This window comes from Mus musculus, chromosome 13 (assembly GCF_000001635.26).
Source record: "Mus musculus strain C57BL/6J chromosome 13, GRCm38.p6 C57BL/6J".
Taxonomy (NCBI): Eukaryota; Metazoa; Chordata; class Mammalia; order Rodentia; family Muridae; genus Mus; species Mus musculus.
Genome location: NC_000079.6, coordinates 100,591,166 through 100,618,346, shown reverse-complemented (window position 1 = coordinate 100,618,346; position 27,181 = coordinate 100,591,166). Strand labels below are relative to the sequence as shown.

The window sequence follows — 27,181 nt, the reverse complement described above, 5'->3', positions numbered from 1 at the left end:
GAGATTTCTGTCTTATGCTCATTTTTTTTTCCTGATTTAAAAAATCTTTTTACTGGCTTAGGTGTAGATGAGTTGGAAAGTGTTTGTTTAGCATGCCCAAGGCTCTGGGTTCTATCCTCAGGACTACTAATATTATTTTTTTATTAGGTATTTTCTTCATTTACATTTCCAATGCTATCCCAAAAGCCCCCCCCATACCCTCTCCCCTTATGCTCATTTTTAATGTATACATATAAATATTAGTCTATAGGAACTCTGCTGAAGACAGTAACACTTTTGATAGCAGAAAGGACTTATTCACAGTTGGTCATTTGCCTTGTATTTTTTGTGTGTGAGTGGAAAGACCACTTAGTTCATAATTTCAAGGAGTTTTCTGTTTGGTTCCCACTGATGTCTTCGCTGTGACTCTGACAGGTTGAAAATGGAAGCCCTGACTGACCGAGAGCTGGGGCTGATAGACCCTGACAGTGGGGATGAGTCCCCGCACAGCGGAGGGCAGCCGGCTCAGGAAGCTCCCGGTGAACCCGCGCAGGCTGCTCAGAATGCCGACCCAGAGACCTGGTCCCTTCCGCTGAGTCAGAACAGCGGGAGCGATCTGCCTGCCAGCCAGCCTCAGCCCTTTTCCTCCAAAGTGGACATGGAAGAAGAGGAGGAGGAAGAGGAAGACATAATAATAGAGGACTATGACAGCGAGGAGACATAGAGAACAGCCTGCCAATCAGGTTGCTCCTTGAGAGATAAATTTTAGTCTATTCAGTGGTACTTGAACACGTCTCTGAAGGACAAGCAATTTGTTAATTGCTCAGTTCCTTATCGTATTCGTCACAGCAACTGACGACTGTCATCTTGAAGTAAAGCAGGTCTCAAGTACTCAGTGCTTAGTATTTATTTAGTCTTGTGAATGGTTTGAGGAGAAGTCACGGTGTGAAGTGTATGAATGTTGTACTAAATATCAAAATGTGAAGGAGTAATCCAGAATATACGGACTTTATGGGGTGTTGGAAATTTGATTTATAAAACAGTTTAGGATGCAATTATGAGTATAAATAAACCTTGTGCCTTACTTACAGTTTGCATCTAGCTTTTCGGATACCATTTTTGGTATGTTGTACAGTGGAATATTTTAGATACTTCTGGAAAGTATTTACATAATTTATATCAAAATTAAAAACGTTGGATTTCATCTTGTTCTTCTTATCCTTTAACATTACCTACCGCGCACTGTCTGCCTTGGGTCCAGGCAAGGCAAGTAGAGCAAATGTTCTAAAATGGGAAGGAGCTGGTAGCACCTATGCTATGCCTGCTTCCTGGCCTCAGCTAGGTGGCCAGGCGGGCGGGGCACTGCGGCTCGGCCACGCCCCGGGAGCTCGGTCCCAGTTTCGGTGCCCGCGGCAGAGCGTGCTGTTCCGGCGGCCGCGCAGGTGAGTGGGGCCGCGATGCGGCGACGGGACGCCGAGCCCGCGGGGTGGGCCTTTCGCCCTGGGCACACATCCCCGGAGCCGCCTCCCTCCCGCGGCCAGGCTGAAGCGGGAGCACGCGGGCGCGCCGGGCTCCGGGGGCGGCGTGGGCGGGTTTCGCTGCAGCGACAGGTGCGGCCGGCTGGACCGCCGCCGTCCTTCCGGGCGCCTGGTGGCGCCGCCCTCGCCACTTTCCCGGCTGGCCTGACCGAGACAACGGCCACCTTGGGGCGGAAGCCAGAGTGGATTTTCCAGAGAAGAAAGCGAAGGCGGGACACGCACCGGGTGGGTATAGTCGCGGTGCCGGGAGGCTAGATGGGGGACCCTGGCGGGATTGCTGGGTATCTGTCGGTCCGCTCGCGGCTGCAGCTCCGCTGCTCCCCCACCCCAAACCCCCAAGTATCTGTGGCGGTAGTCCACTTTCTGGAGGCAGCAAAACTTTAGAGGCAACTGAAGGGGCGATTGTGCGTGTGTGAAGGTGACCAGGCTCGATCCCCGTGACGCTCAGTGAACCATTTTTCTGGCCACAGCTGTGGCATTCCTAACTCCCTGGCTCCAAGCAAACAAAAGACCTGCGACCGAGCTAGGTGGAGCCCAGGGGGCTCAAGGACAACCTGTAAGGTTTTATCTGTATATTTAAGATGTGGTCAAATACCGCTGAAGATTCCTTGCTAGGTAGCACAGTTTGCTCTTCTACTAGTCTACACATTTTTGTGTTTTATTTAAATGATAAAGTGATGTAACTCAAACGAGCGGTTTTCCACAGGTGAAGATGAGTTGAATCCGTTACAGTGAGTCATACTTTTAGGAGTTAAATTAACCAGCGGGATGCCGCCGTGCAAACTATATACACCCTAAAGACCTCAAATCTCCTTCCGTTTATTTGTTGTGTTTTTGCTTCTACATTCTTAGGCATGTGTTAGATGTAAACGTTGTCTTTTTTAAAGAGCAAAGAGATAAAGACAAAAGGGCAAAGATAATTGCTGTTGTGCCGGCAGGTTTTATGTCAACTTGACACAAGTTACAGTCCTCTTAGAAGACCGAACCTCAGTTGAGAAAATTGCCCCCACTGAGTTGACCTGTGTGCGGGCAAACCTGTGGTCCATTTACTTGATTGGTGATTTACATCCGAGGGCCCAGGTCTCTATGAATGGTGCTGCCGCTGGTCCTGGATAATAAGAAAACAAACTTAGCAAGCCAAGAGGAGAAACCAGTAAGCAGCACTCCTCCATGGCCTCTGCATTAGCCCCTGCCTCCCGGTTCCTGCCCTGAGTTCTCTCAGTATCGCAGTGTGGCTTGAGTATTGTAAGTGAAAGTAAACCATTTCTCCCTAAGTTATGTGTTAATGGTGTTTTATCACAGCAGTAAAACCCTAAGACAGTTGTCATCTGGAAAGCTTCTGGTTTGCCTTGCACACCTTTCTGGGTGATCGTAGTTAATCCTCCAGACTTGGGGTGTCTAATTAGAGGACCCTGAAATTTCTTCCTGGACTCTTTCCTCTGTGTTCCATCTATTACAATGGTCCAACCTGTAGGGCATGACCCTCTCACAGGGATCCCCTGAGACCATTGGAAAACAGATATTTACATTATAGTTCGTAATGGTAGCAAAATTACAGTTATGAAGTAACAACAAAATAATTTTGTGGTGGTGGTGGGGGGGGTCACCACAACATGAGGAACTGTATTAAAGGATAGAAGCATTAAGAAGGCTGAAACCCACTGATCTGTTGGGTGGTTGTGTCTGGTCTGGTGACAGTCTCTTCTCTCTGGACAGGCTGCATCTCCACTTGGATTCCCTAAGGGACTGCTGAAACTCTTGTGAAATCTCCTATTCTCTGGGGATGGAGAAATGAATTTACCATAAAGCGATCAGATAGAAGTCTAGCATTTTTGTTTGTTTGTTTGTTTTATGTGGGTGTTTTGCCTGCATGTGTGTGCACCATATGTGTGCAGTGCTCATGGAAGCTGAAGAGCCTGTTAGATCATTTGGAACTAGAGTTACAGTTGGTTGCGAGCCTCCATAGGAGGCTGGGAATTGAACCCAGGTCCTCTGGAAGAGCAGCCATTGTCGCTAACCACTGAGTCATCTCTCCAGACCCTCTGGGCCTGCTTCTAAGTAATTCGGTAGAGGACTAGGACAGGGAAGGAATGGTGAACTCTGAAGAGGATTGGTCTTACAGGGGTCGTTACTGAAGCTGACCTGTGGGATGTGGAGGTTCTCGATGCTACCCTTCCCACTTTAGATTACGTTTAAATTCCTCAGTGACCACTTATTTTACATGTCCTGCATCTAGAATGTAAGGCCTTGCTGTCTCCATGGCTCTTCCCATGATCCTTTGGGGCATGTATCAACAGTCTCCTCATGTCAGCCTTCACCTTCTGGGTTGAACTCTGAATACCACATCCAAAGAGATCCTATTAAAACAAGTCAGATCCTGTCACTCCTCAACTCCCAATCCTCTTGATGGCTTCTTACATCCCTTTCATAGCCAGTGGATTTAAGATCTTAAGTGATTCATTTGGCGTTGGACCTACTGTGTGTCTCATTCTGTTGCTTCCTTGCTGAGCTCTCTGATTGGGTATTTCCTTAGCATGTTAGGCGGTGTAGCTGTTCCATTTGCCTAGAGCATCCAGAGGTCCCCTTGGTTTCTACCTTCACCTTTATTTCTATATTTGTTGCTTCCTCCACGAAGACTTCCCTCACCTTGCTGATGCTGTACCCCACTGCCTGCAGGGCCCTCCTTTCTCCTCTTAAAGACTTTGACCCTTGGGGCATTATGCATTTTGCTTCTCCATCACCTGCCACCCACAGTAGGATCTAAATTCCATAAAGGCAGGGAACTTAAGTACAACCTTGGTGTGTCTGATCCATGGAAGGGTCTCAGACAATCTCTGTTGACTAATGGGCCTCCATTTTACAAGTAAAATTATGCCTTAGGATTTCCAAATTCCTCAACACCTTAAAGTAAGAGCACGCATTTAAATTTGTCCTAATTTCAAGTATAGTACCATATGTCTACTTGACTATCCAATAAAAAGGCATAAACAAGTTAAAGGGTGAAAATCAGTGTGCTTCTAACCTAGTAGTATATTATCAGCAAGTGGGTTTTGTTTTTTTAATTAAATTTATTTATTTATTTACACTCCATATTTTATTCCCCACTCCCAATTTTATATGTTGTATATATATTTAGGTCATTGCTTTCATCAAGGAAGGCAATAGACTTAGTCAAAGTGTATTTTGAAAAAAATTTAAAAAAATTTTTTTTGGGGGGAAACACTTTTTTTAAAAAGATTTATTTATTTATTATATGTAAGTACATTGTAGCTGTCTTCAGACACCCCAGAAGATACAGGTGGTTGTGAGCCACCATGTGGTTGCTGGGATTTGAACTCCGGACCTTCGGAAGAGCAGTCGGGTGCTCTTACCCACTGAGCCATCTCACCAGCCCAAAATTTAAATTTTTTTCAGGTATATTAAATTCTAGTTATTCTAATCCTAAGATGCTTTAGTTGTCCATGGTAACAGCAAATTGCCTTTAGATAATTGCTGTGGGAACAGCGGCATTCACGGTTAGTGCTGCTGCTGTTTTACACTGGCTCTGGGGAGCCACAGCTGTGACGTTTTTACCTGGGAGAGCTCAGTTTGTAAGTCTAGTGCCAGCTGTTGACATTTTAGGAGGAAAGAAGCAAGCCTGCCAGACTGTTTATCTTATTTTGTGTATGTGCTTGTTTTGCTTGCATAGATGTCAGTGCACCACATAGATGCAGTCCCCTAGAGGCCAGCAGAGGGCATCAGATCCCCTGGGACTAGGGTTACAACCATCTGTGAGCCCCCCACATGGGTACTGAGAATCGCCCAGTAACTTCAGAAGAGCAGCCAGTGGTCTTAACCTCAGAGCCAGAGTTCTAACCCCTTGGCTAACTTTTTGATTAGGAAGGGAAAGGCCTTCTACTTGCTGCCTGTTAAGACTGCTTTAATGGCCCCTTAGCCATTCCAAAGCAAAAAGTGGGCTAATGAAAATGAAGAGCATTTGATGAGCCAAAAATTTTGGTATGCTCAGACTCGTAAATATTTTGATTTAGATGTCTAAAGACAAGACTGTACTTGGGAATATATTAACACTCTGTATTGCTCGTTTTTGTTTTGTTTTTATTTTTTGTCTACAAGAGTCATAATAAAACTTGGGTATAATCATGTTTGCCGCCTGAATACGTTTTGTAATTAAGTGAGTAAAATAACTGGATTTTATTTATGAAGGATAAAGTAAGCATAAATGATAACCTTTAATTTTGGCCACAGGTGTGAAAATCACAAATGTCGTCAAGTGACGCAAGGTCCAGGATTCGGGACAGGGGCTATAGTGAGGTTCCCAGGGACACGTCTTGTCCAGATGGTACCATAAGAACCTTCCAGTCTCTTCACAGCAGTGAGCTGGCAGTGAGCGCAGATCCTCTGCCTCCTCCCCCTCTCCCATTACAGCCACCATTCGGCCCCAGCTTCTACTCAAGTGACACAGAGGAGCCAGCAGTGGCACCAGACCTCAAGCCGGTAAGACGCTTTGTTCCCGACTCCTGGAAAAATTTCTTCAGAGGGAAGAAAAAGGACCCAGAATGGGATAACCCGGTGTCTGATATCAGATACATCTCCGATGGTGTGGAGTGTTCACCTCCAGCCTCTCCAGCAAGGGCAAACCACCACCCTTACAAAGACCCTTCCAGAGGGTCGCAAGGCACCTTTAATTCCCAGCACGAGGCAGATGCCATGTTTGCCCACGACCCCTATGCATCCTTAGACCGGCGCACACAGACGGCGCGGACGTATTCTGAGAAGGTAGAGGAATACAATCTGCGCTACGCCTACATGAAGTCGTGGGCAGGCCTGCTGAGAATCCTGGGTGTGGTGGAACTGCTTCTGGGGGCCGGCGTCTTCGCGTGTGTCACGGCTTACATCCACAAGGACAACGAGTGGTACAACTTGTTTGGCTATACACAGCCCTATGGCATGGGAGGTCTCGGCAGCCTCGGCAATACATATGGGGGTTATTACTACAGTGGCCCCAAGACCCCCTTCGTACTCGTGGTGGCTGGATTGGCTTGGATCACCACCATTATTATCCTGGTGCTTGGCATGTCCATGTATTACCGCACCATCCTTTTGGACTCTAACTGGTGGCCCCTGACTGAGTTCGGAGTTAACGTTGCGTTGTTTATCCTGTACATGGCTGCAGCCATAGTCTATGTGAACGATACCAACCGAGGTGGACTCTGCTACTACCCGTTATTTAATACACCAATGAATGCGATGTTCTGCCGGGTAGAAGGAGGTCAGATAGCTGCAATGATCTTCCTGTTTGTCACCATGATAGTTTATCTCGTCAGCGCCCTGGTCTGCCTAAAGCTGTGGAGGCACGAAGCGGCTCGGAGACATCGGGAGTTCCTGGAGCAGCAGGAGGTGCGTGCAGGGCTTCTCGGTACCTTTCTTTTGTCTTGCTTTCCTTTTCCTCTTAAAAATACATCATCCTCAAAACTTTGTCAGAGTCATTCTGTATCTGTATCTGTATTTAAATGAGCAGACTTTCAGAATGCCTTTCCCAGTGGCCACTCTGCTGGGTCTGCTTGTTATCTCAGAGAGACGCCACAGCACACAGTAGCTCGTTAACTAAGTGCGTTTGTGGTGACTGACTGATGCAGAGAAGGACGTGGCCACTGAGTTTTAGGTAAATGAAAATAACTTAAATTACATAATATATCATAAGTAAATACAATATGCATGCAATAATAAATGCAATACATAAAAAAAAAAAAAACCCAGGGGCTGGTGAGATGGCTCAGTGGGTAAGAGCACCCGACTGCTCTTCCGAAGGTCCAGAGTTCAAATCCCAGCAACCACATGGTGGCTCACAACCATCCGTAACAAGATCTGACTCCCTCTTCTGGTGTGTCTGAAGACAGCTACAGTGTACTTACATATAATAATAAATAAATCTTTAAAAAAAAAAAAAACCCAGAAATAACATGGATTAAGTGTCTAACCATCAAAGCAAATTCAGGAACAGCTTTGATTCTTTCCTAAGATAAAATTTAATAAAACCTCATGAAATATTTCACTTATAGGAGGGACATATGCATTTAAAGACTACAGTTTACTTTTTTACCCCTGGAAATAACAATAAGACTTCATAGCTGGGTGGCTCAGCCAAGCATGAGAACCCCAAGTAATAAGTCACTAGATCTCTTTAAGAAGTAAAAAAAAAAAAAAGTTGGGCCGGGCGGTGGTGGCGGCACGCCTTTAATCCCAGCACTTGGGAGGCAGAGGCAGGCGGATTTCTGAGTTCGAGGCCAGCCTGGTCTACAGAGTGAGTTCCAGGACAGCCAGAGCTACACAGAGAAACCCTGTCTCGAAAAAGAAAAAAAAAAAAAGTTGGCACCTGTACTCCCAGTGCTGGGAGGAGGAGGCAGGAGGATGCCTGAAGCTTGAAAGTGAAGCCCTCGTCTCAAACAAAAAGTAGGGTACCTGAGGGCTAACACCCTAGGCTGCCCTCTGACCTCCACATGTATGGTATGGAGGCTTAGGAACCCACATCATCAGATGCAGACACCCGCACACATACAAACGAGTTTGGCTAATGGGAGTAGTGGCTTACACCCGTAACTTCTGCCCTTGGGAAGTTGAAGCAGGAAGACCGCGAGTTCAAGTCCAGCCGGGGCCACGTAGTTTGAGGACAGCCTGGGATCCCAGTCTCAAAAAGCAAAGCCGGAAAAGAATGTGGTGATGGTGGTGACGGTGTTTGCGTTAAAACCAAGCATCAAATGCCAGAGTCATGGCGAGCATGAAGCTCATCTGGCTTTGATGGTTCATCGTTGGGGAGGTGTGAATTCCAAAATAAGAAAATACTGCCTTTGTTTCTCTTTCTTGGATTTTACTAACTAAAAATAACAATGAAAATAAAAAGCAATGAGAATAATACAGAGGAAAAGATGATGGTAAGACCTAATATATTACCATATGTAAATACGAATCACATAAAAAAATCCCATTTAAAATGACATGAGTTTGACAGTAGCAAACATTAGGTATGTTGTACTACTTTCAGTACGCTCTGAAGTAAGTTGATATTTCACTATCTTTCGGTAGGTTCACTAGGACCTCCTATCCTACCCAAAATGCTATTTGCCTTAAATCTGTTCTTAGTTGACTGTATTGTAAAAATTTCCATTCCCGCATTCCTTAAGTCTTCCTAGATTCTATATAATGGCACATGTATAAATGAAGATTAAATCGTATCCCTTTTAAGCACATTTTAAGCTTTTTCATGAGTGTGGTTTGTGCTATGTAGCCCCAGCTGGCCTGGAGCTCAAGGTGCAGACCAGGATCTTGCTGAGAGCCTCTGCCTCCTGCCTCCTGCCTCCTGCCTCCTGCCTCCTGCCTCCTGCCTCCTGCCTCCTGCCTCCTGCCTCCTGCCTCCTGCCTCCTGCCTCCTGCCTCCTGCCTCCTGCCTCCTGCCTCCTGCCTCCTGCCTCCTGCCTCCTGCCTCCTGCCTCCTGCCTCCTGCCTCCTGCCTCCTGCCTCCTGCCTCCTGCCTCCTGCCTCCTGCCTCCTGCCTCCTGCCTCCTGCCTCCTGCCTCCTGCCTCCTGCTTCCTGCCTCTGCCAGGATGATCATTGTGCTCGCCTGGCCCTGCAAATGGTGTTTATAACACCTAATGTGTTAATTAAGAAACTTCTCATGTTCTAGTGTGAAGTTGTTTTCTTCTGGTTTTGGTTTTTGAGACAAGATTTTGCTGTGTATCCCTGGCTGGCCTGATACTGTGTGTCAACCTGGCCTTGAATTCACAAGATCCTTTGCCTCTGCCTTTGAAGTGCTAGTGTTACAGGTGTGTGCTACCATCCTGGAAAGGAATTTTAAACTCTAATATGTGAGATCCAAAACAGGAAGGCTTTTACCCTTCTTCATAATGTTCATGCTTGTTTAATGATAATATTTAATTATTTAAGTTACTACAGTAACATGATTGTAATTATTAGCATATGTTTTTCATCAAGAAAAGCTTATTTCATACCAGGTTGTGGTGGCGCATGCCTTTAGTTCCAGCACTCAGGAGGCAGAGGCAGGTAGATCTCTTGAGTTTGAGGCCAGCCTGGTGTGCAGATCGAGTTCCAGGACAGCCAAGGCTACAGAGAAAACTTGACTAAACCAAACCAAACGAAAACCCAAACACTTACTTTGTTTTGTTTGAGAGGAGCTTTCACTATGTAGCCCAAGTTGGCTTACAACTCACCACAGTCCTCCTGCCTCAGCCTCCCAGAGAGCCATAATTACAGTTATAAGCCAGCGTGTTCACTTTAAAAACTTTTAATAAGATTTTTTAAAACAATATTTGAATTAAATTTGAGTTATTGAAGGTGCCACAACAGACTTTTGTCCTATTAAGTTTATAAAATGACTATATCAACATTTACTTATCTAGGGTGCCGGGCATGGTAGGTCATAGCTGTAATCCCAGCACTCGGGGCAGAAGCAAGAGGATAGCAACAAGGTTAAGGCCAGCCTGATCCATGCAGTGAGTTCTAAGCAAGCCTGGGGTACATAGCAAGATCATATCTCATAAAACAATCAAAACAAAATAAAAATAAAAACACTCAAGATAAAAGTAACTTAAGTAATTCAAGCAAGTTAACTAATGGTAACCCTATCCCATATCTCCAGATCCCTCCATGCTCCTGGCTAACACAGAGCCAGTAGTTCAATAGTTACCTGTCGTCCTCTGGCTCCCCACTGGCCCAGAGAAGTATGGGCAAACGAGTGTGGAGAGCAGACATCAAGAGAGGGTCGACCTCTGGGAACTGGGAATGCAAACAGATGGAAACTGTTGCAAAGTAGCTTCTAGTTTACTTATGTGTATGTGTGTCCTCTGTGTATGTGATGTGCACTCGTGTGTGCAGTGCCCAAAGTGGCCAGAAGAGGGCGGAGGCTCTCCTGATGTGGATGTTACAGGCAATTGTGCATAAGAGCAGTGAGTACTATAGTCAGCCCCTCAAAATCATTTTAACTCTTCTGTTATTGTTATTCCAGATAAATGACCCGTCGTTGTCATCGAAAAGGAAAATGGTAAGAGCACCATTAGTTTGTCATGTGGTCTCTGCAGACTGGCTAAACACTTGTATTAGTGGACAGTAGAATCTGTCATCCCTGTGTGAAAGTGTGGTTGTGAGCTCAGGTGAGGACTTTCAGTTTTTTTCTTATATTGGTATTCTATGTACATTGGCATTTTGCCTGCAAGTATGTCTGTGTGAGGGTATCAGGTCCCCTGGAGCAGGAGTTCTAGAGCTGTTGTGAGCTGCCATGTGGGTGCTGAAACTTGAACCCAGGTCCTCTGAAAACACAACCAATGCTCTTAGCCACTGAGCTCTGACTTTCAGCATTTTTTCTGATACTAAAAGGACGAAACCAGGCAGTCTTCCCTAAACCCCTTTTCATTTTCTTACCTGTTTGTTGTTGTTGTTGTTTTGTAAGTGAACATGGTTGGTCTTTCTCATATGCTGAATTATTTGAGATAAGTTCTTGCTGTGTAGCCCAGGTTGACCTTTAATGCATGTTGCTCCTGCTTCTGCCTCCTGTGGTACAGAACTCTGGGCTTACTAACTGTGCCTGCCTGGCTAATTTTCTTCAATGGAAGTCATTCTTCCTGTGTCTGGGATGTAGCTTGCTCAGTGCTTGTCTAGCAGGTGCTAAGCTCTGGATTCCCTCCCTATGCAGACTGGGGATAGTGGCCCTTGGCTGTAATCCCAGCATGTGGAACGTAAAAGCCAGAGAGTCCAAGTTCAAGGTCATTGTCTTAGTTAGAGTTTCTATTGCTGAGATAAAACACCATGACCATAATCAGGTAGAATGCTTGCCTGCCTAATGTGTGTGAAGCCCTGGGTTCAGTCCCCATCTCTGAAATCCATCCGTTCACCCATCAGTCACTTGTCAGTCATCTTTGGGGATGTTTTAAGGCGTCCACTTTGCAACTGCTTATTTCCCAGTACTGGGCTGAACAGGGCCATCTTACTGGGCAGTGCTGTAGTAGTGGCAATTGTGCTTGCCCCGGGTAGAAGGTATGGGTTCCTGGTTATTCCCCCTGAGGCAGTGGGATTGACCGATACAATTCATGCAGAAAAGCCAGGAAGATGCTGGAGAAAGCAGCCCTCAGTAATCAACTGTCAGTGTTCCTGCCTGTTGGGACATACAGGTGGGACAGGGCTATTAAGATCTGCTAGAGAGTTCTAGGGCACCTCTGTCGGGCTGGCTCGGGGCCAGACAGCATGTCCACAGCGTATTTCCAAGTTCTTTATTCTGAGAGGTCCTGGAATAGTTAGGAATTATGCCCACTCTTTTTCTGTCCCCCCCCTCCCACTCAGGGTTTCTGTGTGTACCCCTGGCTATCCTGGAACTCCACCTGCCTCTCCCTCCCAAGTGCTAGGACTAAAAGGCGTACGCCTCCATGCCTGGCATAAATGCCCATTCTTACTCTGGAAATCGTTTGACCTACAGTTTTCTTGACTCCTTCTAAAATACGGAAGCTGAAGCCAAAACACACCCTTTTAAAGGCCCCTCCCTGGAGACGGATCAGTGTAGAAAAAGCTTAGGTGTATTCTAAGAGAGACTCCCATGAATTAATTGAACTTAACCAATGAGAAACCTGATGGAAGGTTCTAGAGCTCCAGTTTTTCGAGGGTATGATTTTTCTCTCTGAATCCTAACAGGGATGGTTTGGCTGAGTGGCTTGAGAGAGACAGTGATACACTGAGAAGAGATGAACTTTAGAACTGAGCTGCTCTGAATCAGGACACCTGTGCAGTTGCCTTCTTGCCCTTTGGTCCTAGGGAAATTACTTATCTTCTCTGAACTTGCATTTCCTGTCCATCCACTGAGCTATATAGTAGGCTGAGCCTTATGGGTTTTTTTTTTGTTTGTTTGTTTGTTTTTTGTTGTTTTTTTTGAGACAGGATTTCACTATATAGCCCTGGCTGGCTTTGAACTCTCAGAGATCAGCCTACTGAGTGCTGGGATTAAAGGTGTACACCATCACACCTGACTAAAAAGAAAATTTTTTTTCAAAAAAGATATATTTGTTTTATGTGATGAGTGTTTTGCCTGCCTATATATCTGTGTGCCACACGCGTGCATGCTCATGGCGGGTCAGAAGAGGGAGTCAGATAGCCTGGAGCTGGAGTTACAGACAGTTGTGAGCTGCCACGTGGGTGCTGGCAATGGAACCTGAGTTCTCTGAAAGAGCAGCCAGTGCTCTTAACTTCTGGGCCCTCTCTCCTGCCTCAAGATTTACTTTGTGTGTGTGTGTGTGTGTGTGTGTGTGTGTGTGTGTGTGTGTGAGTAAATGTATGCCGTGTGTGTGAGTCCCCTCTGTGGCCTTAAGGGGCTGTGAGATCTTGAGGAACTGGAGTGACAGGGGGTTGGCAGCCCCCTGCCATGGGTGCTGAGATCTGGACCCAGGTCCTCTGCAAGAACAAGATGTGCTCCTACTCAATGAGCCACCTCTCCATCCCCGAGGTAATTTTTTTAACAAAATGTTTTATAGACATAAGATCAGTTATAGCAATGCATTCTAATAAAGGCCTATCTCTGGGCAGGGTTTTTTTTTTTTTAATTGGGCAGATTAATTTCCCTGAGATTATATTCCATAAGCCGTGTAAATGTTCATTAAGCCTGGAGTTTTGTTGTTTTTTTTTTAACATTTTATTTATTTATTTATTAGATATTTTCTTTATTTACATTTCAGATGCTATCCCGAAAGTTCCCTGTACCCTCTCCCTGGCCCTGCTCCCCTACTCACCCACTCCCACTTCTTGGCCCTGGCATTCCCCTGTACTGGGGCATATAAAGTTTGCAAGACCAAGGGGCCTCTCTTCCCAATGATGGCCAACTAAGCCATCTTCTGCTACATGCAGCTAGAGACATGAGCTCTGGGGGGTACTGGTTAGTTCATATTGTTGTTCTACCTATAGGGTTGCAGACCCCTTCAGCGCCTTGGGTACTTTCTCTAGCTCCTCCATTGGGGGCCCTGTGTTCCATCCAATAGATGACTGTGAGCATCCACTTTTGTATTTGCCAGGCACTGGCATAGCCTCACACGAGACAGCTCTATCACGGTCCCTTTGGTGGCATATGCAATAGTGCCTGGGTTTGGTGGCTGATTATGGGATGGACCCCCGGGTGGGGTAGTCTCTGGTTGGTCCATCCTTTTGTCTTAGCTCCAAACTTTGTCTCTGTAACTCCTTCCATGGGTATTGTGTTCTCTATTCTAGGGAGGAATGAAGTATCCATGCATTGGTCTTCCTTCTTCTTGATTTTCTTGTATCTTGGGTATTCTAAGTTTCTGGGCTAATATCCACTTATCAGTGAGTGCATATCAAGTGACTTCTAAACATATGGAACACTTCACGAATCTGCATGTCATCCTTGCGCAGGGGCCATGCTAATCTTCTCTGTATCGTTCCAATTTTAGTATATGTGCTGCCGACGGCACACGCCTGGAGCTCTCAAACTTTATTATGCAAACCCATCAGTAGTCAGCTTATTGCAGTGGACCCTGCTGGGCCCGGCTGGCTCATTTGCTGCTTTTCCTCAGGATGTGAGCTTGGTCTGAGGAACTACGTGGAGGAAGGAGAGAACAGACTCCTGTTGGTTGTGGCACATGTGCCTCTCCATCCTAAACAAATACATGGGATTTTTGAAAACGTAATGGCCTTTACACTTAGCAGACCCGTGCTAGAGCTTAAGCACCTGTGTATCTAACAGTTGACCACGTGGGAGTCAGAATCCTATGTGGGTATTGAGGATGCTGGGGTGGCTTTGGGTCAGGCCCGTGTGGACACTCAGGGAACGTCAGAACTTGCACAGACGTGCACTGGGCACAGGTCGGCTCTCCGTGCTTCTAAACCACAGGGTGTCCACCCAGCCCACTCTGAGTTTGTAAAGCGTAGTGGATTCCATAGTGCCACTTGTCTGTCCCGATGTTTAATCCCTTTGTCCTGGATCATCACAGAGCATTTCCAGTATTTGCTAACAGGACAAGTTTCAGTTAAGAGACAGGAAAGAGGCCGTGTTAAACCTTGGCTCTGCGGCCTTTCTGTCTCCTTCAAACGTGCTTGTAACTAGAAGAGTGTGGCTTGTCCCTAAACTGGAGCCCAACCCCACGCTCTCATATTAACAGGTAAACCAGAGAAGTAGCTCTGAGCAAACAATGAAAATGATTGGTGCTTGAGCCAGGTGTGGTGGCTCAAACCCATAGTTCCGTATTCTGGAGGCTGAAGCAAGAGGATTGTCATGAGTTTGGAGCCAGGCCACGGTACATAGTGAGTTTCAGATCAGACAGTGTGAAACCCTGTCTCTAAAATAAGCAAACAGATAAAATGAGTAGTAGTTACCTGACTTTTTTTTTTAATTTTTAAAATTTTTTTATTTTTTTTTTTTAATGTCTGCCTGGGCCAAGTTCATGCCTTTGCCCAGGTCATGTTTGCCTAAGGGCTGTTGGCGAGCTCCAAGACAGTCTATCCTGGAAAGCCTTCCTGAGCTGGTACACAGAAGTCTTGAGTGTCAATGCTAAAGAGAGGCACCATGCAACCGAAATCCATCGATTCAAGTCAGAATGCTTCCTCTAAGCCAGGTGGTGGTGGCGCTCACCTCCAATCCCAGCACTTGGGAGGTGGAGGCAGGTGGAGCTCTGAGTTCCAGGATGGCCAGGGCCACACAGAGAAACAAAAACCAAACAAACAACTCCCCCCCCTCCACCTGAACGTCCTCTAATGTTTAATCTCTGGAGTCGCGTTCAGGGTTGAGGTATGAGAAGCAGCATGCTAGGCATCAGGGAGCACAGCAGAATGACAGTGGTCTTTAAAAGGCATTCCCTAAGTGTCCCGGCTACTTTTCAATTGCTGGGATAAAACACCGTGACCACGGCAACTTGGAAAGAAAAAAATTTTAATTTGGGGCTTGTGGTTTTAGAGAGTTAGAGTCCACAATAGCTGATCAAAAGGCGTGGTAGGAAGCAGGAGGTAGAAAGACAAACTCTGGGAATGACATGGGCACCTCAAAGCCCGCCCCCAGTGACACGCCTCCTCTGACAAAGCCATACCTCCTCCTCCTTCCCAGGCAGTGCCACCAACTGTGGACCAGGTATTCAAACACATGAGCTGTGGGGCCATTCATATTCAAACCTCATCAGGGAGACATCCTTGTCTGTTTCCTATTCTGCCTCCACTTGGGGTTTTTTGCTGTGGGTCCCAGTACCCAGCTGTGATGTGATCCCCTCCCATCTGGCCTGTGGGTCTGGAGCCTTTCCTTTGCAGGTCCCTTACTCAGGGCTAGTTAACAACCCCACTAACCAGCCCTATGCTCTCTGGTGAGGTAATAGCTGATGGCCTTGACAGTGAGCTAATGTTAAACCAAACCTCAAGACCAGTCCCGAGGCAGGGAAGTGGGAAAACAGAAGTTTTAAAGGTTGCCATAGCAACAGAGGGCAAGGTTCAAAAGCATTGCATTTCTGCACTTTTGTTTTGTTTTGTTTTATAGGTTTAAGGGACTGGTAATGGAGAAAGATGCTTCTGCATCGGGGACCAGCCATGTGTCCCCCAGGTGTGGTTGGCACTACCAGCTTCATTCACCAGTCTCGTTTCTAGCATGCTTCTGGAACTTCAGGGAAGGTTAGCATGTGAACAGTATACACTGAAGTAAACAAGTTTCCTCATATTCATTTAAAGCAGTGTTTTCAACCTTCCTAATGTTTGACCCTGTAATACAATTTCTTATGTTGTAGTGACCCCCAACCATAAAGTTATTTTTGTTGCTACTTCATAACTGTAACTTTGCTACTGTTAGGAATTGAAAAGGTCATTCAACACACACACAAAGGGATTAAGACTCACAGGTTGAAGAACACCAATTTAAAGTATCAGTGACTTGTGTTACAGTATAGTGCTAGAACACTTGTCTGGGATGCTCAAAAACTGGGTTCGGTCTCCAGCACCACAAAAATGAAATACTTAGAGTTTAATTGTGGTTTTTTCTCGTTCCTTGCTGTGTGACTTTGAGGGTTTTCTTTACCCTCTCTGAACCCCTCTTCTGGCGTCTGCAAACCTTGGCTAGAGGGTTCTGGGTGCAGTGCAACTGAATGCCGACCTGCTTTGGCTGCCTACTCTAGAACATTCCTCTGTATCTTCATCTTCTACCTCCCTTCTGCTGGCTTTTGTTCGAAGCCTGTCCCAGCCATTTTCTTTTCTCTTTCCTGAATATGTAATGTTTTTATTGAAGGGTGTGGCTGTAGTCCACAGTCTCATGCCTGTAAGCTTTCTAAGCCCCAAGCCCGCAGTTTGAGAACACAAACCCACTTCTCCCTGTCCTCCGACTGGTTCTCCATGCAAGTTCCTCTTAAAGACTGACATTGGAGACTCTTTCTTTCTGGAACATTGTTGTTTTATTCGAAATGTTACGAAATGATCTTGTTATGATCTTGTTATGTAGCCCAGGCTAGCCTTCAACCCTTGCCAGTCTCTCCGGTGCTGAGGTGTGTACCACTACACTGTGCAGAAAGTGGCTGTCAGCATGGATTCTGTGCTTTCTCCCTTTCAGATAATGCATCAGTGTGGCTCGTCGTCGTCCCCTCCCCCAGCTGCTTCTGACTGACTCAGGCTGCCTACGTTTCTATAGGTCTCAGAACTCTTAAGTGATCCTTGTTTTTCTTCTTCTTCCTGCCCCCTCTTCATTTCCTCCTCTCTCTGGGGTGGACTCTCTCCCGGCCCCCCCCCCATCCCCCCAGGTTCACACCAGTCCTTTTCCTTTTCTCCTACAGTGTGAAGCGGCCATCAGTGATCGACAGAGGGATCAGGAAGTTAATGTCAAAGACTTGAGAACAACAACTAAAATGACTCCTGAGCTGTTGAGTGGGCACATCCCTCCCGGCCACATTCCGAAGCCTATCGTGATGCCTGACTACGTGGCGTGAGTCCGTCTCATTTTGGGTTTCATCTTCTAGTTTGTTATCCAGGGTAACATACTGGAAAATAAGAATGGGACCCAGGTCTGGTCAGAGAGCAGTAAGCTGACCAGTTTTACCAGTTCAGCTTGTTTTAGTAAAAGTTACAATGTTTTCCTACTCTGTGGCTAGAACCCAGGGTAGGAGCCACACTGGGCATGCACGCCACCACAGACCTCCTGCAGTGTAAGGTTGTCACTCTGCTTTGTGGTTTTCCCTCAGAAAATATCCTGTGATTCAGACAGATGACGATCGAGAACGCTATAAGGCTGTGTTCCAAGACCAGTTTTCAGAGTACAAAGAGCTGTCTGCGGAAGTGCAGGCCATCCTGAGGAAGTTTGACGAGCTGGACACAGTGATGAGCAGGCTCCCACATCATTCTGAAAACCGCCAGGTCCGTGTCCACAGCTCCGATGGGAGGAGCAAATGCCCGGGTCTCAGGATTCCCCAGCGCCTGTCTCTGCTGTCTAGGAATGCGTTTGGATCTTAGAAGTAGCTAAGCAGGTCTCCACTCCTGTCAGTAGAACAGTGTATGCAGAAGGCCTTAGGCTTGATCCCAGAGCTACAAAAAGAAAAGAAGAAAAAAAAAGAAAAATTTAAATTATATAACGAAATGTCTTTTAACATTTCTACTGTCTTTTTGTCTTTTTTTTTTTCTAGTGCTGGAGATCAAACTCAGGTCTCGGGTATGGTAGACAGAACTCTGTCACCCTCAGCCCAACCTTCAGTTACTAAATATTTTATTTTCTTTTTTATTTTTTTATATTTATTTATTTATTATATGTAAGTACACTGTAGCTGTCTTCAGACACCCCAGAAGAGGGCATCAGATTTCGTTACGGATGGTTATGAGCCACCATGTGGTTGCTGGGATTTGAACTCGGGACCTTTGGAAGAGCAGTCGGCGCTCTTAACCGCTGAGCCATCTCACCGGCCCTATTTTATTTTCTTATTTAAGTAAAATACAATTTGCCAAAGAAAAGATATATAGTGCCAGAGTATTGAAGGAGACAAATGGCCCACTCAGTAGAATTACCCCAGGAGGGGTTGTGGACAGTGCATTCCCACCCATCTCAGTCCCAAGCAAGGAGAGTTCTATGGGGAAGGCCTAGAGCAGAGCTAAGCCCCTCCGATGGCCACATCTGAGTGACCACCAGGGCTAAAGCAAAGAGAAAAGCTACAATGGAGACAGTAATTATGAGGACGAGAGGAAGTCTTCTTTGAAATATGCTTTTAAAGATGAGGTGGGGTAAACTCGACAGTGGAGACGCACACCTTTAGTCCCAGCACTGGGGAGGCAAAGGCAGGTGGATCTTTGAGTTCAAGGTCAGCCTAGTCTACATTGCAAGGTACAGGATAACCAGGGATACACAGAGAGACCCTGTCTCGAAAAACCTTTATAGAGAGAGAGAGAGAAAGAGAGAGAATATGAATGATTGAGGCTGACCGAGCATGGATGACACAGGCCTTTAATCTCAGCACTCAGGAGGCAGAGGCAGACAGATCTCTGAGTTCCAGACCAGCTTCATTTATATATTGAGTACCAGGACAGTAAGGACTACATGGTGAAACCCTGTCTCAAAAACAACGGTGTCACCTAGCTGGTCCCTCATGCAAAAATTTTTAAAAGAATTCATGTATTTGAATACACACACAGACACAAACAGATTTTTCTTCTGAGAACCTACATTAATTGGGGGGGGGGGGTCTTTGTTTTTATCACATATGTATAATATACATTTAAATCACTCTTGATTATGAGTTATCTAAGATAACTATGTATATAGTTATGATATTTCCCCAACCCTGAAGCAATGGAAGAGTGTTAACTAAGAAACACTCATTCCAGGAAGCAGGAGAGATCCAGCAAACACTGAGGTAGCATGTCAGCTATCACTGTATAGAAAACACTTCAGATCCACAGGTCCAAAAGGGTAACCAAGCTTAGAGGTCTTCAGAGGTGTGCAAGAAGAGCCACGTGTGGTGGCACAAGCCTGCAGTCCCAGCTGCTTGGGAACTAGGCAGGGGAAGCTGCTGAGCCCAGGAGTTCTAGGCCAAGGGAACAGCGGGAGATCTTGTCTTACAAGAAGTTGTGTAAGTGCCTTTAATCCCAGCACTTGGGAGGCAGAGGCAGGCGGATTTCTGAGTTCGAGGCCAGCCTGGTCTACAGAGTGAGTTCCAGGAAAGCCAGGGCTACACAGAGAAACCCTGTCTCGAAAAAACAAAAACAAAAAAACATATAAAATAAAAAATAAAAAAAGAAGTAAAGAAGTTGTGTAAGGAAAAACAAGGCATTCATGGAGAAATGGAAATATTTCCATAGTCGTCTGTAGTACTGGGGAGTCAATCTCTTCACACATCTTCCATTTATTATAAAGTTTATAATAAAATCAGAAGGGACCTTATATTAGCTGTTCTCAGGAAGAGCTGAATATTGAAGAGCCCCAGCCTTTTTTTTTTACCCTGATTCACCAGGAGGAGCTTTACAAGGACAGAGAGGGTGGTCACAGCTAGTGCTGTGGTCTTTATGTACCGAACACTTTATTAGAATCATTGCTAATAAGTGACCCCTCCTGATGACCATTTGAGATGGCTATGGATATGATTTTCAGGGAAAAAGAATGTTAGGACAAGTGGCTAACCCAGGGTCATATGGCTGCTTGTCACACTCCTGGAGACCAGCACCTGGTAGGTAGTTAATGTGCAGACACTTGTCTAGTAAGTTATATTTTTGTGCAAGTATTTTCTGTCTAGCTTTGGGCAAAAAAATAGAGAGCTTTGTTTTTGAGGCAGGGTCTCCCTCTGTGCCCAGACAGATTGAGAATTCATAGCGGGAGGTAAGAGGGGAGGCACCCACCCCACTCCTCCCTACCCCTATACCAGAATTACAGGCAGATGCTGACATACTTGGCAAAATAGTTTTCTGTTCTAATTCCCAGTGAACTGTAAGACATAATCTGAGTAAATATGTGTTTTAACTAATAAAAATATATTATTTTTAGGAACACGAGAGAATTTCAAGAATTCATGAAGAGTTTAGGAAAAAGAAGAATGTGAGTAATTTTCTAGGTCAACTCGTCCTTATCCTGGTACACCGGTGATAACCGATAGATTTCTGATTTCTTTTAAGCTAAATTATTAAATGTCTCTCCATCGAGTCTCTGCCGACCCTGAGATGCCGTGAAGGCTGGAGTTGGAAGAGACATGGGAGAGACTTTATTCATATTTCCTACACTTTCCTTTTCATGTATTTTGACTCCTAAGGGTACCTCTACTCTGTGCATTCCCCTTGGTTTTGCTGTGAACCTAAAACATAGGGTATGTTGTGTATTGTGCAGGTCGTGTCTCTGGGCAATCCTGCTGTGTCAGCAGTTTTCCTTGAGGATGTGTTTGTGTTAACCACTGAGGGAAGCGGTTCTGAATGACGACTGTTTCTCTCCTAGGACCCTTCGTTTCTGGAAAAAAAGGAGCGTTGCGATTACCTCAAGAACAAACTCTCTCACATAAAGCAAAGAATTCAAGAATACGATAAAGTGATGAATTGGGATACGCAAGGTTATCCCTAGACACTGTTTAGCCGCTGCTGCTGTGTGCTGGTCTCCTGGGTGAGCAGCAGGCACCTCCAGGTCATCTTCCGCTTGGTTGAAGCACATCCTAGGCAAACGCACTGTGACTTCACTCAGACATCTCAAAACCGTTTCAAACCCGCGAGGGCCTTTACTGAGATGAGGGGGACAGCGTATTCAGCTGGGATAGTTTAAGGTTCTTCTGATGAACAAGGGCTTGAAGCAAGATCAGTTGTCACACTCTGTGCTCTTGGGCGAGTTGGTCAGTCCTCTGTGCCTGTTTCTTTTGTAAAATGATACCTACCTCATAGGGCAGTTATGAGACCATATGTGCTCACCTTTATTTCTCAAGCATCTGGAACAGAGCCTCCTGCTGTTGCTGCTGCTGCTGCTATGGAAGAGCCACGTTCGTGTGGGGAGGGCTGTGGGCCCGTTTTTGGAGGATGAGCTACACAGGATGAGTCTCAGGAAGCAGTCCATAGTGAGCAAGGGTCAGCAGCTAACCAGAGGCGCGTGTCCCATAATGCCCTGGCGTTTTTCCGCCTTTAGCACTGTAGCCTTAAGTGGAAGTTTCACTGCTGCCTGTGAACTGTTATGGCCCCTCACGGCCTCCATGCCTGTAATCAGGGTCACTGTGCATAGATCCCCGTGTCCCACAGCCCACGCTGTGTGCATGTGAGAGCTAAGCCTTTCAGTTTACTTGGTGTCTCCCCTGTGATTCATTGCCACACCTACCCCATCTGTGTGACAGTTTCCACCCACTACAGCTTCCAGTCAAACAATTAACCAATCAATGTCCGAAGGGTTTTACAAAGTAGCGAAACCAAAGTAATTAATGAGTGGAGCTGGCAGAGGCCTGGAAAGTTCTGGGTGCTGATGACAAAGTTTTGTTTTGTTTTGTTTTATTTGTCAGTGAAACCTGGCAATACTCTTGCAGACTAACTTTTGTAGTGAGACCTTGTCTCAGAGCACGAAACAAATAAAAACAAAATAAAGGAGGAAAAAGACAAGTAGTAAATAAATAAAACATGGTAGCACGTGCACACCACCCTGACACTCAAGAGCAGAGGCAGGAGTGTGTCGAGTTCAAAGCCAGCCTGGGCTTCAGAGCAAGGACCCCCTCTCTCTTTAATGCAAGATATTGCCGTTTTGTACATACATTTAAAAAGCTTAGGTTAGCGTTAAATTTAAACGTTAAACACACTTAACTTTGTGAGACTTTATTTTACTACAGTTGTAAATGTTAATCTTTTAAGACTGATGCTGTAACACTGATTTATTTTTTAATGTTCTATCAATACAGAGGTGTATTAAAATGTCAGTTACCTGCTGTTTTGTGTGTGCTCCTTATTGGCTGGTTTTGAAACCTTCCTGTGTTCGCCGAGAATGTTTTAAGAATACTTTTCCTTAATCAGAAGATAAACTGGATGGCTGGAGAGACAGCGGTTAAGTGCACATACTATTCTTGCTGAGAATCTGAGGTCTTCCCAGTACCCACTGTTATGAAATATAAGGGCGAGGGGGTACCTGGCAGGCCCATGCCAAGGTGTGCCCTGAGTATGCCATGTAACAGATCTGCTATAAAGTTTGTTGGGGGAAGGGAGAGGAGTGAGACCTGGGAAGGGGTTTGGCAGGCAGTGAACATGTGGGCAGGCAGATAAATACCACCAGGCTAATAAATACTTTCTTGAAAAGAACTGGAAAGTCATAAATACCCGTAGGTCACAGCACTCATGTGATGTCTCCTGTTGGAAAGAATTTAATGACAAACCAGGCATGGAAATGCATGCCTGTGATCCCAGCACGTAGAATCCCAGACCCAGTCAGAGGTAGGAGGCTCCTAGAAAGTTACAGGCCCACGAGGGCTAAAATCAATAACAACAAAACAGGTCAGGAGAGAGTCCTCGGAAGTGCTTCAAGGTGAGTTCCCAGACGACTGGGTCATTCCAGCTCAGACTTACAGACAGGGAGATCCCAGCCTGGTGCACTTGGCAAGACCCAGGCCACCAGTTGGAGTGTCTCTCTCTCTCTCTCTCTCTCTCTCTCTCTCTCTCTCTCTCTCTCTCTCTCTCTCTCTCTCTCTTTCTCTCTCTCTCTCTCTCTCTCTCTTTCTCTCTCTCTCTCTCTCTCTCTCACACACACACACACACACACACACACACACACACACAATAAAGATATAGAGCTGGCTGGTCAGTGGTAACGCACACCTTTAATCCCAGCACTCAGGAGGCAGACACAGACAGATCTGAGTTTGTGACCAAACTGGTCTACAGAGTGAGTTCCTGGACAGACAGGGCTACACAGAGACACACCTGACTTGAAATAACCAAACAAGGAAAAAAAAAAAAAAAAAAGATAAAAAGCTGGCCTGCAGTGGCAAACACCTTTAATCCCAGAGCTTGGAAGGCAGAGGCAGGGGGATCTCTTGAGTTTGAGTCCAGCCCAGTCTACAGAGTGGGTTCCAACCATCTCAAAACACTAAAATACAAAAACCTAGATTTGTGTAATATTTGCTTTTATTTTGGGCTAAAGCTAGATTAGGTCTCTTTTCAGAAACAAATGTCTTTGTGCTTACTTATTTCATTTTAATGTAATTTCATTATACTAAAGCTTTTGATGTTCATACCAGATGATAGAACAAGGGATTAGGCTGAAGTCACATGACCTCAAAGCAGATCTACCTGATTGAGCAGTGACAGATGACAGAAGGTACAAGAGGCCTTTTGTAAACCTGAACACCCTGACGTGTAGTTGTAGAGTTTTGGCTTGGTAATGTTACTGGTAAGAAATTTTCTTGAGCCAAAGAATAGTTCATTGTTAATAAAGGGTGGACTCTGGAGGTTGTGTGTACCGACCGGTTCGGCCTATTGTCTCCACAATGCTATTCACATACACAGAAGCAATTCACCAAGACCGAAGTCACAACATTATTAGTCAGCATAAAAGGGGGAAAGGGAGAAAGGCGACTGGGAAACAGGAGACATTGTCTGATTAACAGGAGAAAGATTCGGTTTCTTCTTTATGAGGAAGGAAGGTGACACAGAGATGGCTGTCAGTGAGTGTGGGAAGCCGCCCCCACATTCGCCGTCACAAGATGGCGCTGACATCCTGTGTTCTAAGTTGGTAAACAAATAATCTGCGCATGAGCCAAGGGTATTTACGACTACTTGTACTCTGTTTTTCCCGTGAACGTCAGCTCGGCCATGGGCTGCAGCCAATCAGGGAGTGATGCGCCCTAGGCAATGGTTGTTCTCTTTAAAATAGAAGGGGTTTCGTTTTTCTCTCTCTCTTGCTTCTTGCGCTCTCTTGCTTCTTACACTCTGGCCCGATAAAGATGTAAGCAATAAAGCTTTGCCGTAGAAGATTCTGGTTGTTGTGTTCTTCCTGGCCGGTCGTGAGAACGCGTCTAATAACAATTGGTGCCGAATTCCGGGACGAGAAAAAACTCCGGACTGGCGCAGGAGGGATACTTCATTTCAGAACCAGAACTACGGATCACGTTTATAAAGGTTCCCGTAACACAGACTGTTGAGAAGGATTCAACTGCCGAATTCAGAACTCATCAGCTGGGGAACGACGGTGATAAAGGTTCCCGTAAAGCAGACTGTTAAGAAGGATTCAACTGTATGAATTCAGAACTTTTCAGCTGGGGAACGAGGTAAGTCTGATCTTGAACTTTCTAAGGAAATTCAAGACAGTCTATCAGAAGTAAAGTGGAAAATGGCTTTACAAGTTATGTTTGGCCTTAAATTTTTTCTAGTGTTAGAAGCCCTTTTGTTCCTTTTCACATGTTATATAGTGCTTAAGATAGGGCTGAAAATTCTAGAGGAAATTCAGGACAGTCTATCAGAAGTAAAGCGGGGAGAGAGAGTAGGAGCAAGGAGAAACGGTAAGTATACAGGCCTTTCCAAGGGTCTTGAACCCGAGGAAAAGTTTAGGTCAGGTAAGAATACCTGGAGAGAGATTAGAAGAAAAAGAGGAAAAAGGGAAAAGAAGAAAGATCGATTAGCGGAGGTCTCTAGGAGATACTCGTCACTAGATGAGCTCAGGAAGCCAGCTCTTAGTAGCTCTGAAGCAAGTGAAGAATCCTCCTCTGAGGAAACAGACTGGGAGGAAGAAGCAGCCCATTACCAGCCAGCTAATTGGTCAAGAAAAAAGCCAAAAGCGGCTGGCGAAAGTCAGCGTACTGTTCAACCTCCCGGCAGTCGGTTTCAAGGTCCGCCCTATGCGGAGCCCCCGCCCTGCGTAGTGCGTCAGCAATGCGCAGAGAGGCAATGCGCAGAGAGGTGCGCAGAGAGGCAGTGCGCAGAGAGGCAGTGCGCAGACTCATTCATTCCCCGAGAGGAACAAAGGAAAATAGAACAGGCATTTCCAGTCTTTGAAGGAGCCGAGGGTGGGCGTGTCCACGCTCCGGTAGAATACGTACAGATTAAGGAAATTGCCGAGTCGGTTCGTAAATACGGAACCAATGCTAATTTTACCTTGGTACAGTTAGACAGGCTCGCTGGTATGGCACTAACGCCTGCTGACTGGCAAATGATTGCAAAAGCCGCTCTCCCTAGTATGGCCAAATATGTGGAATGGCGAGCTCTGTGGCAGGAGGCGGCACAGGCGCAGGCCCGAGCAAACGCTGCTGCTTTAACTCCAGAGCAGAGAGAGTGGACTTTTGATTTGTTAACGGGTCAGAGAGCTTATTCTGCTAAACCTGATAAGAGGTATCAATGGAAGGTCTTACCACAGGGGATGTCCAATAGTCCTACAATGTGCCAGCTTTATGTGCAAAAAGCTCTTTTGCCAGTGAGGGAACAATTCCCCTCTTTAATTTTGCTCCTTTACATGGATGACATCCTCCTGTGCCATAAAGACCTTACCATGCTACAAAAGGCATATCCTTTTCTACTTAAAACTTTAAGTCAGTGGGGTCTACAGATAGCCACAGAAAAGGTCCAAATTTCTGATACAGGACAATTCTTGGGCTCTGTGGTGTCCCCAGATAAGATTGTGCCCCAAAAGGTAGAGATAAGAAGAGATCACCTCCATACCTTAAATGATTTTCAAAAGCTGTTGGGAGATATTAATTGGCTCAGACCTTTTTTAAAGATTCCTTCCGCTGAGTTAAGGCCTTTGTTTAGTATTTTAGAAGGAGATCCTCATATCTCCTCCCCTAGGACTCTTACTCTAGCTGCTAACCAGGCCTTACAAAAGGTGGAAAAAGCCTTACAGAATGCACAATTACAACGTATTGAGGATTCGCAGCCTTTCAGTTTGTGTGTCTTTAAGACAGCACAATTACCAACTGCAGTTTTGTGGCAGAATGGGCCATTGTTGTGGATCCATCCAAACGTATCCCCAGCTAAAATAATAGATTGGTATCCTGATGCAATTGCACAGCTTGCCCTTAAAGGCCTAAAAGCAGCAATCACCCACTTTGGGCAAAGTCCATATCTTTTAATTGTACCTTATACCGCTGCACAGGTTCAAACCTTGGCAGCCGCATCTAATGATTGGGCAGTTTTAGTTACCTCCTTTTCAGGAAAAATAGATAACCATTATCCAAAACATCCAATCTTACAGTTTGCCCAAAATCAATCTGTTGTGTTTCCACAAATAACAGTAAGAAACCCACTTAAAAATGGGATTGTGGTATATACTGATGGATCAAAAACTGGCATAGGTGCCTATGTGGCTAATGGTAAAGTGGTATCCAAACAATATAATGAAAATTCACCTCAAGTGGTAGAATGTTTAGTGGTCTTAGAAGTTTTAAAAACCTTTTTAAAACCCCTTAATATTGTGTCAGATTCCTGTTATGTGGTAAATGCAGTAAATCTTTTAGAAGTGGCTGGAGTGATTAAGCCTTCCAGTAGAGTTGCCAATATTTTTCAGCAGATACAATTAGTTTTGTTATCTAGAAGATCTCCTGTTTATATTACTCATGTTAGAGCCCACTCAGGCCTACCTGGCCCCATGGCTCTGGGAAATGATTTGGCAGATAAGGCCACTAAAGTGGTGGCTGCTGCCCTATCATCCCCGGTAGAGGCTGCAAGAAATTTTCATAATAATTTTCATGTGACGGCTGAAACATTACGCAGTCGTTTCTCCTTGACAAGAAAAGAAGCC

The 27,181-nt window shown here is 45.5% G+C and overlaps 2 protein-coding genes and 1 non-coding gene across 7 annotated transcripts in view; 2 read left to right on the top strand and 1 right to left on the bottom strand.

The window, feature by feature from the left end:
* The window catches only part of Rad17 (RAD17 checkpoint clamp loader component), a 33,898-nt gene extending 32,715 nt beyond the window's left edge, over positions 1 to 1,183 (top strand). For all 3 annotated transcript variants that reach the window (NM_001044371.2, NM_001283011.1, NM_011233.3), the window contains one exon: positions 415 to 1,183. In NM_001044371.2, coding sequence (NP_001037836.1) covers positions 415 to 703 — 289 coding nt within the window. In that variant the 3' untranslated portion in view covers positions 704 to 1,183. The remainder of the gene's footprint in view (positions 1 to 414) is intronic.
* A 192-nt stretch (positions 1,184 to 1,375) lies between these two features.
* On the top strand, positions 1,376 to 22,390 carry Marveld2 (MARVEL (membrane-associating) domain containing 2). Of its 3 annotated transcripts, none has more exons than NM_001038602.4 (7): positions 1,376 to 1,421; positions 5,763 to 6,914; positions 10,535 to 10,570; positions 17,310 to 17,458; positions 17,715 to 17,886; positions 20,495 to 20,545; positions 20,936 to 22,390. In NM_001038602.4, exons 2-7 carry the CDS (start codon positions 5,778 to 5,780, stop codon positions 21,056 to 21,058), a joined length of 1,668 nt encoding a protein of 555 aa, NP_001033691.1. In that variant the 5' UTR covers positions 1,376 to 1,421; positions 5,763 to 5,777; the 3' UTR covers positions 21,059 to 22,390. The 3 variants fall into 3 exon arrangements, with proteins under 3 accessions (NP_001033691.1, XP_006517668.1, NP_848497.2); XM_006517605.2 differs by having other exon boundaries at positions 1,381 to 1,742; positions 20,936 to 22,389; NM_178410.3 differs by lacking the exon at positions 5,763 to 6,914 and having other exon boundaries at positions 1,403 to 1,742.
* Gm24261 lies at positions 13,885 to 13,988 on the bottom strand. The gene has a single exon (XR_003950775.1). It is a non-coding gene; the product is annotated as a U6 spliceosomal RNA (small nuclear RNA).
* Positions 22,391 to 27,181: the final 4,791 nt, after the last annotated feature.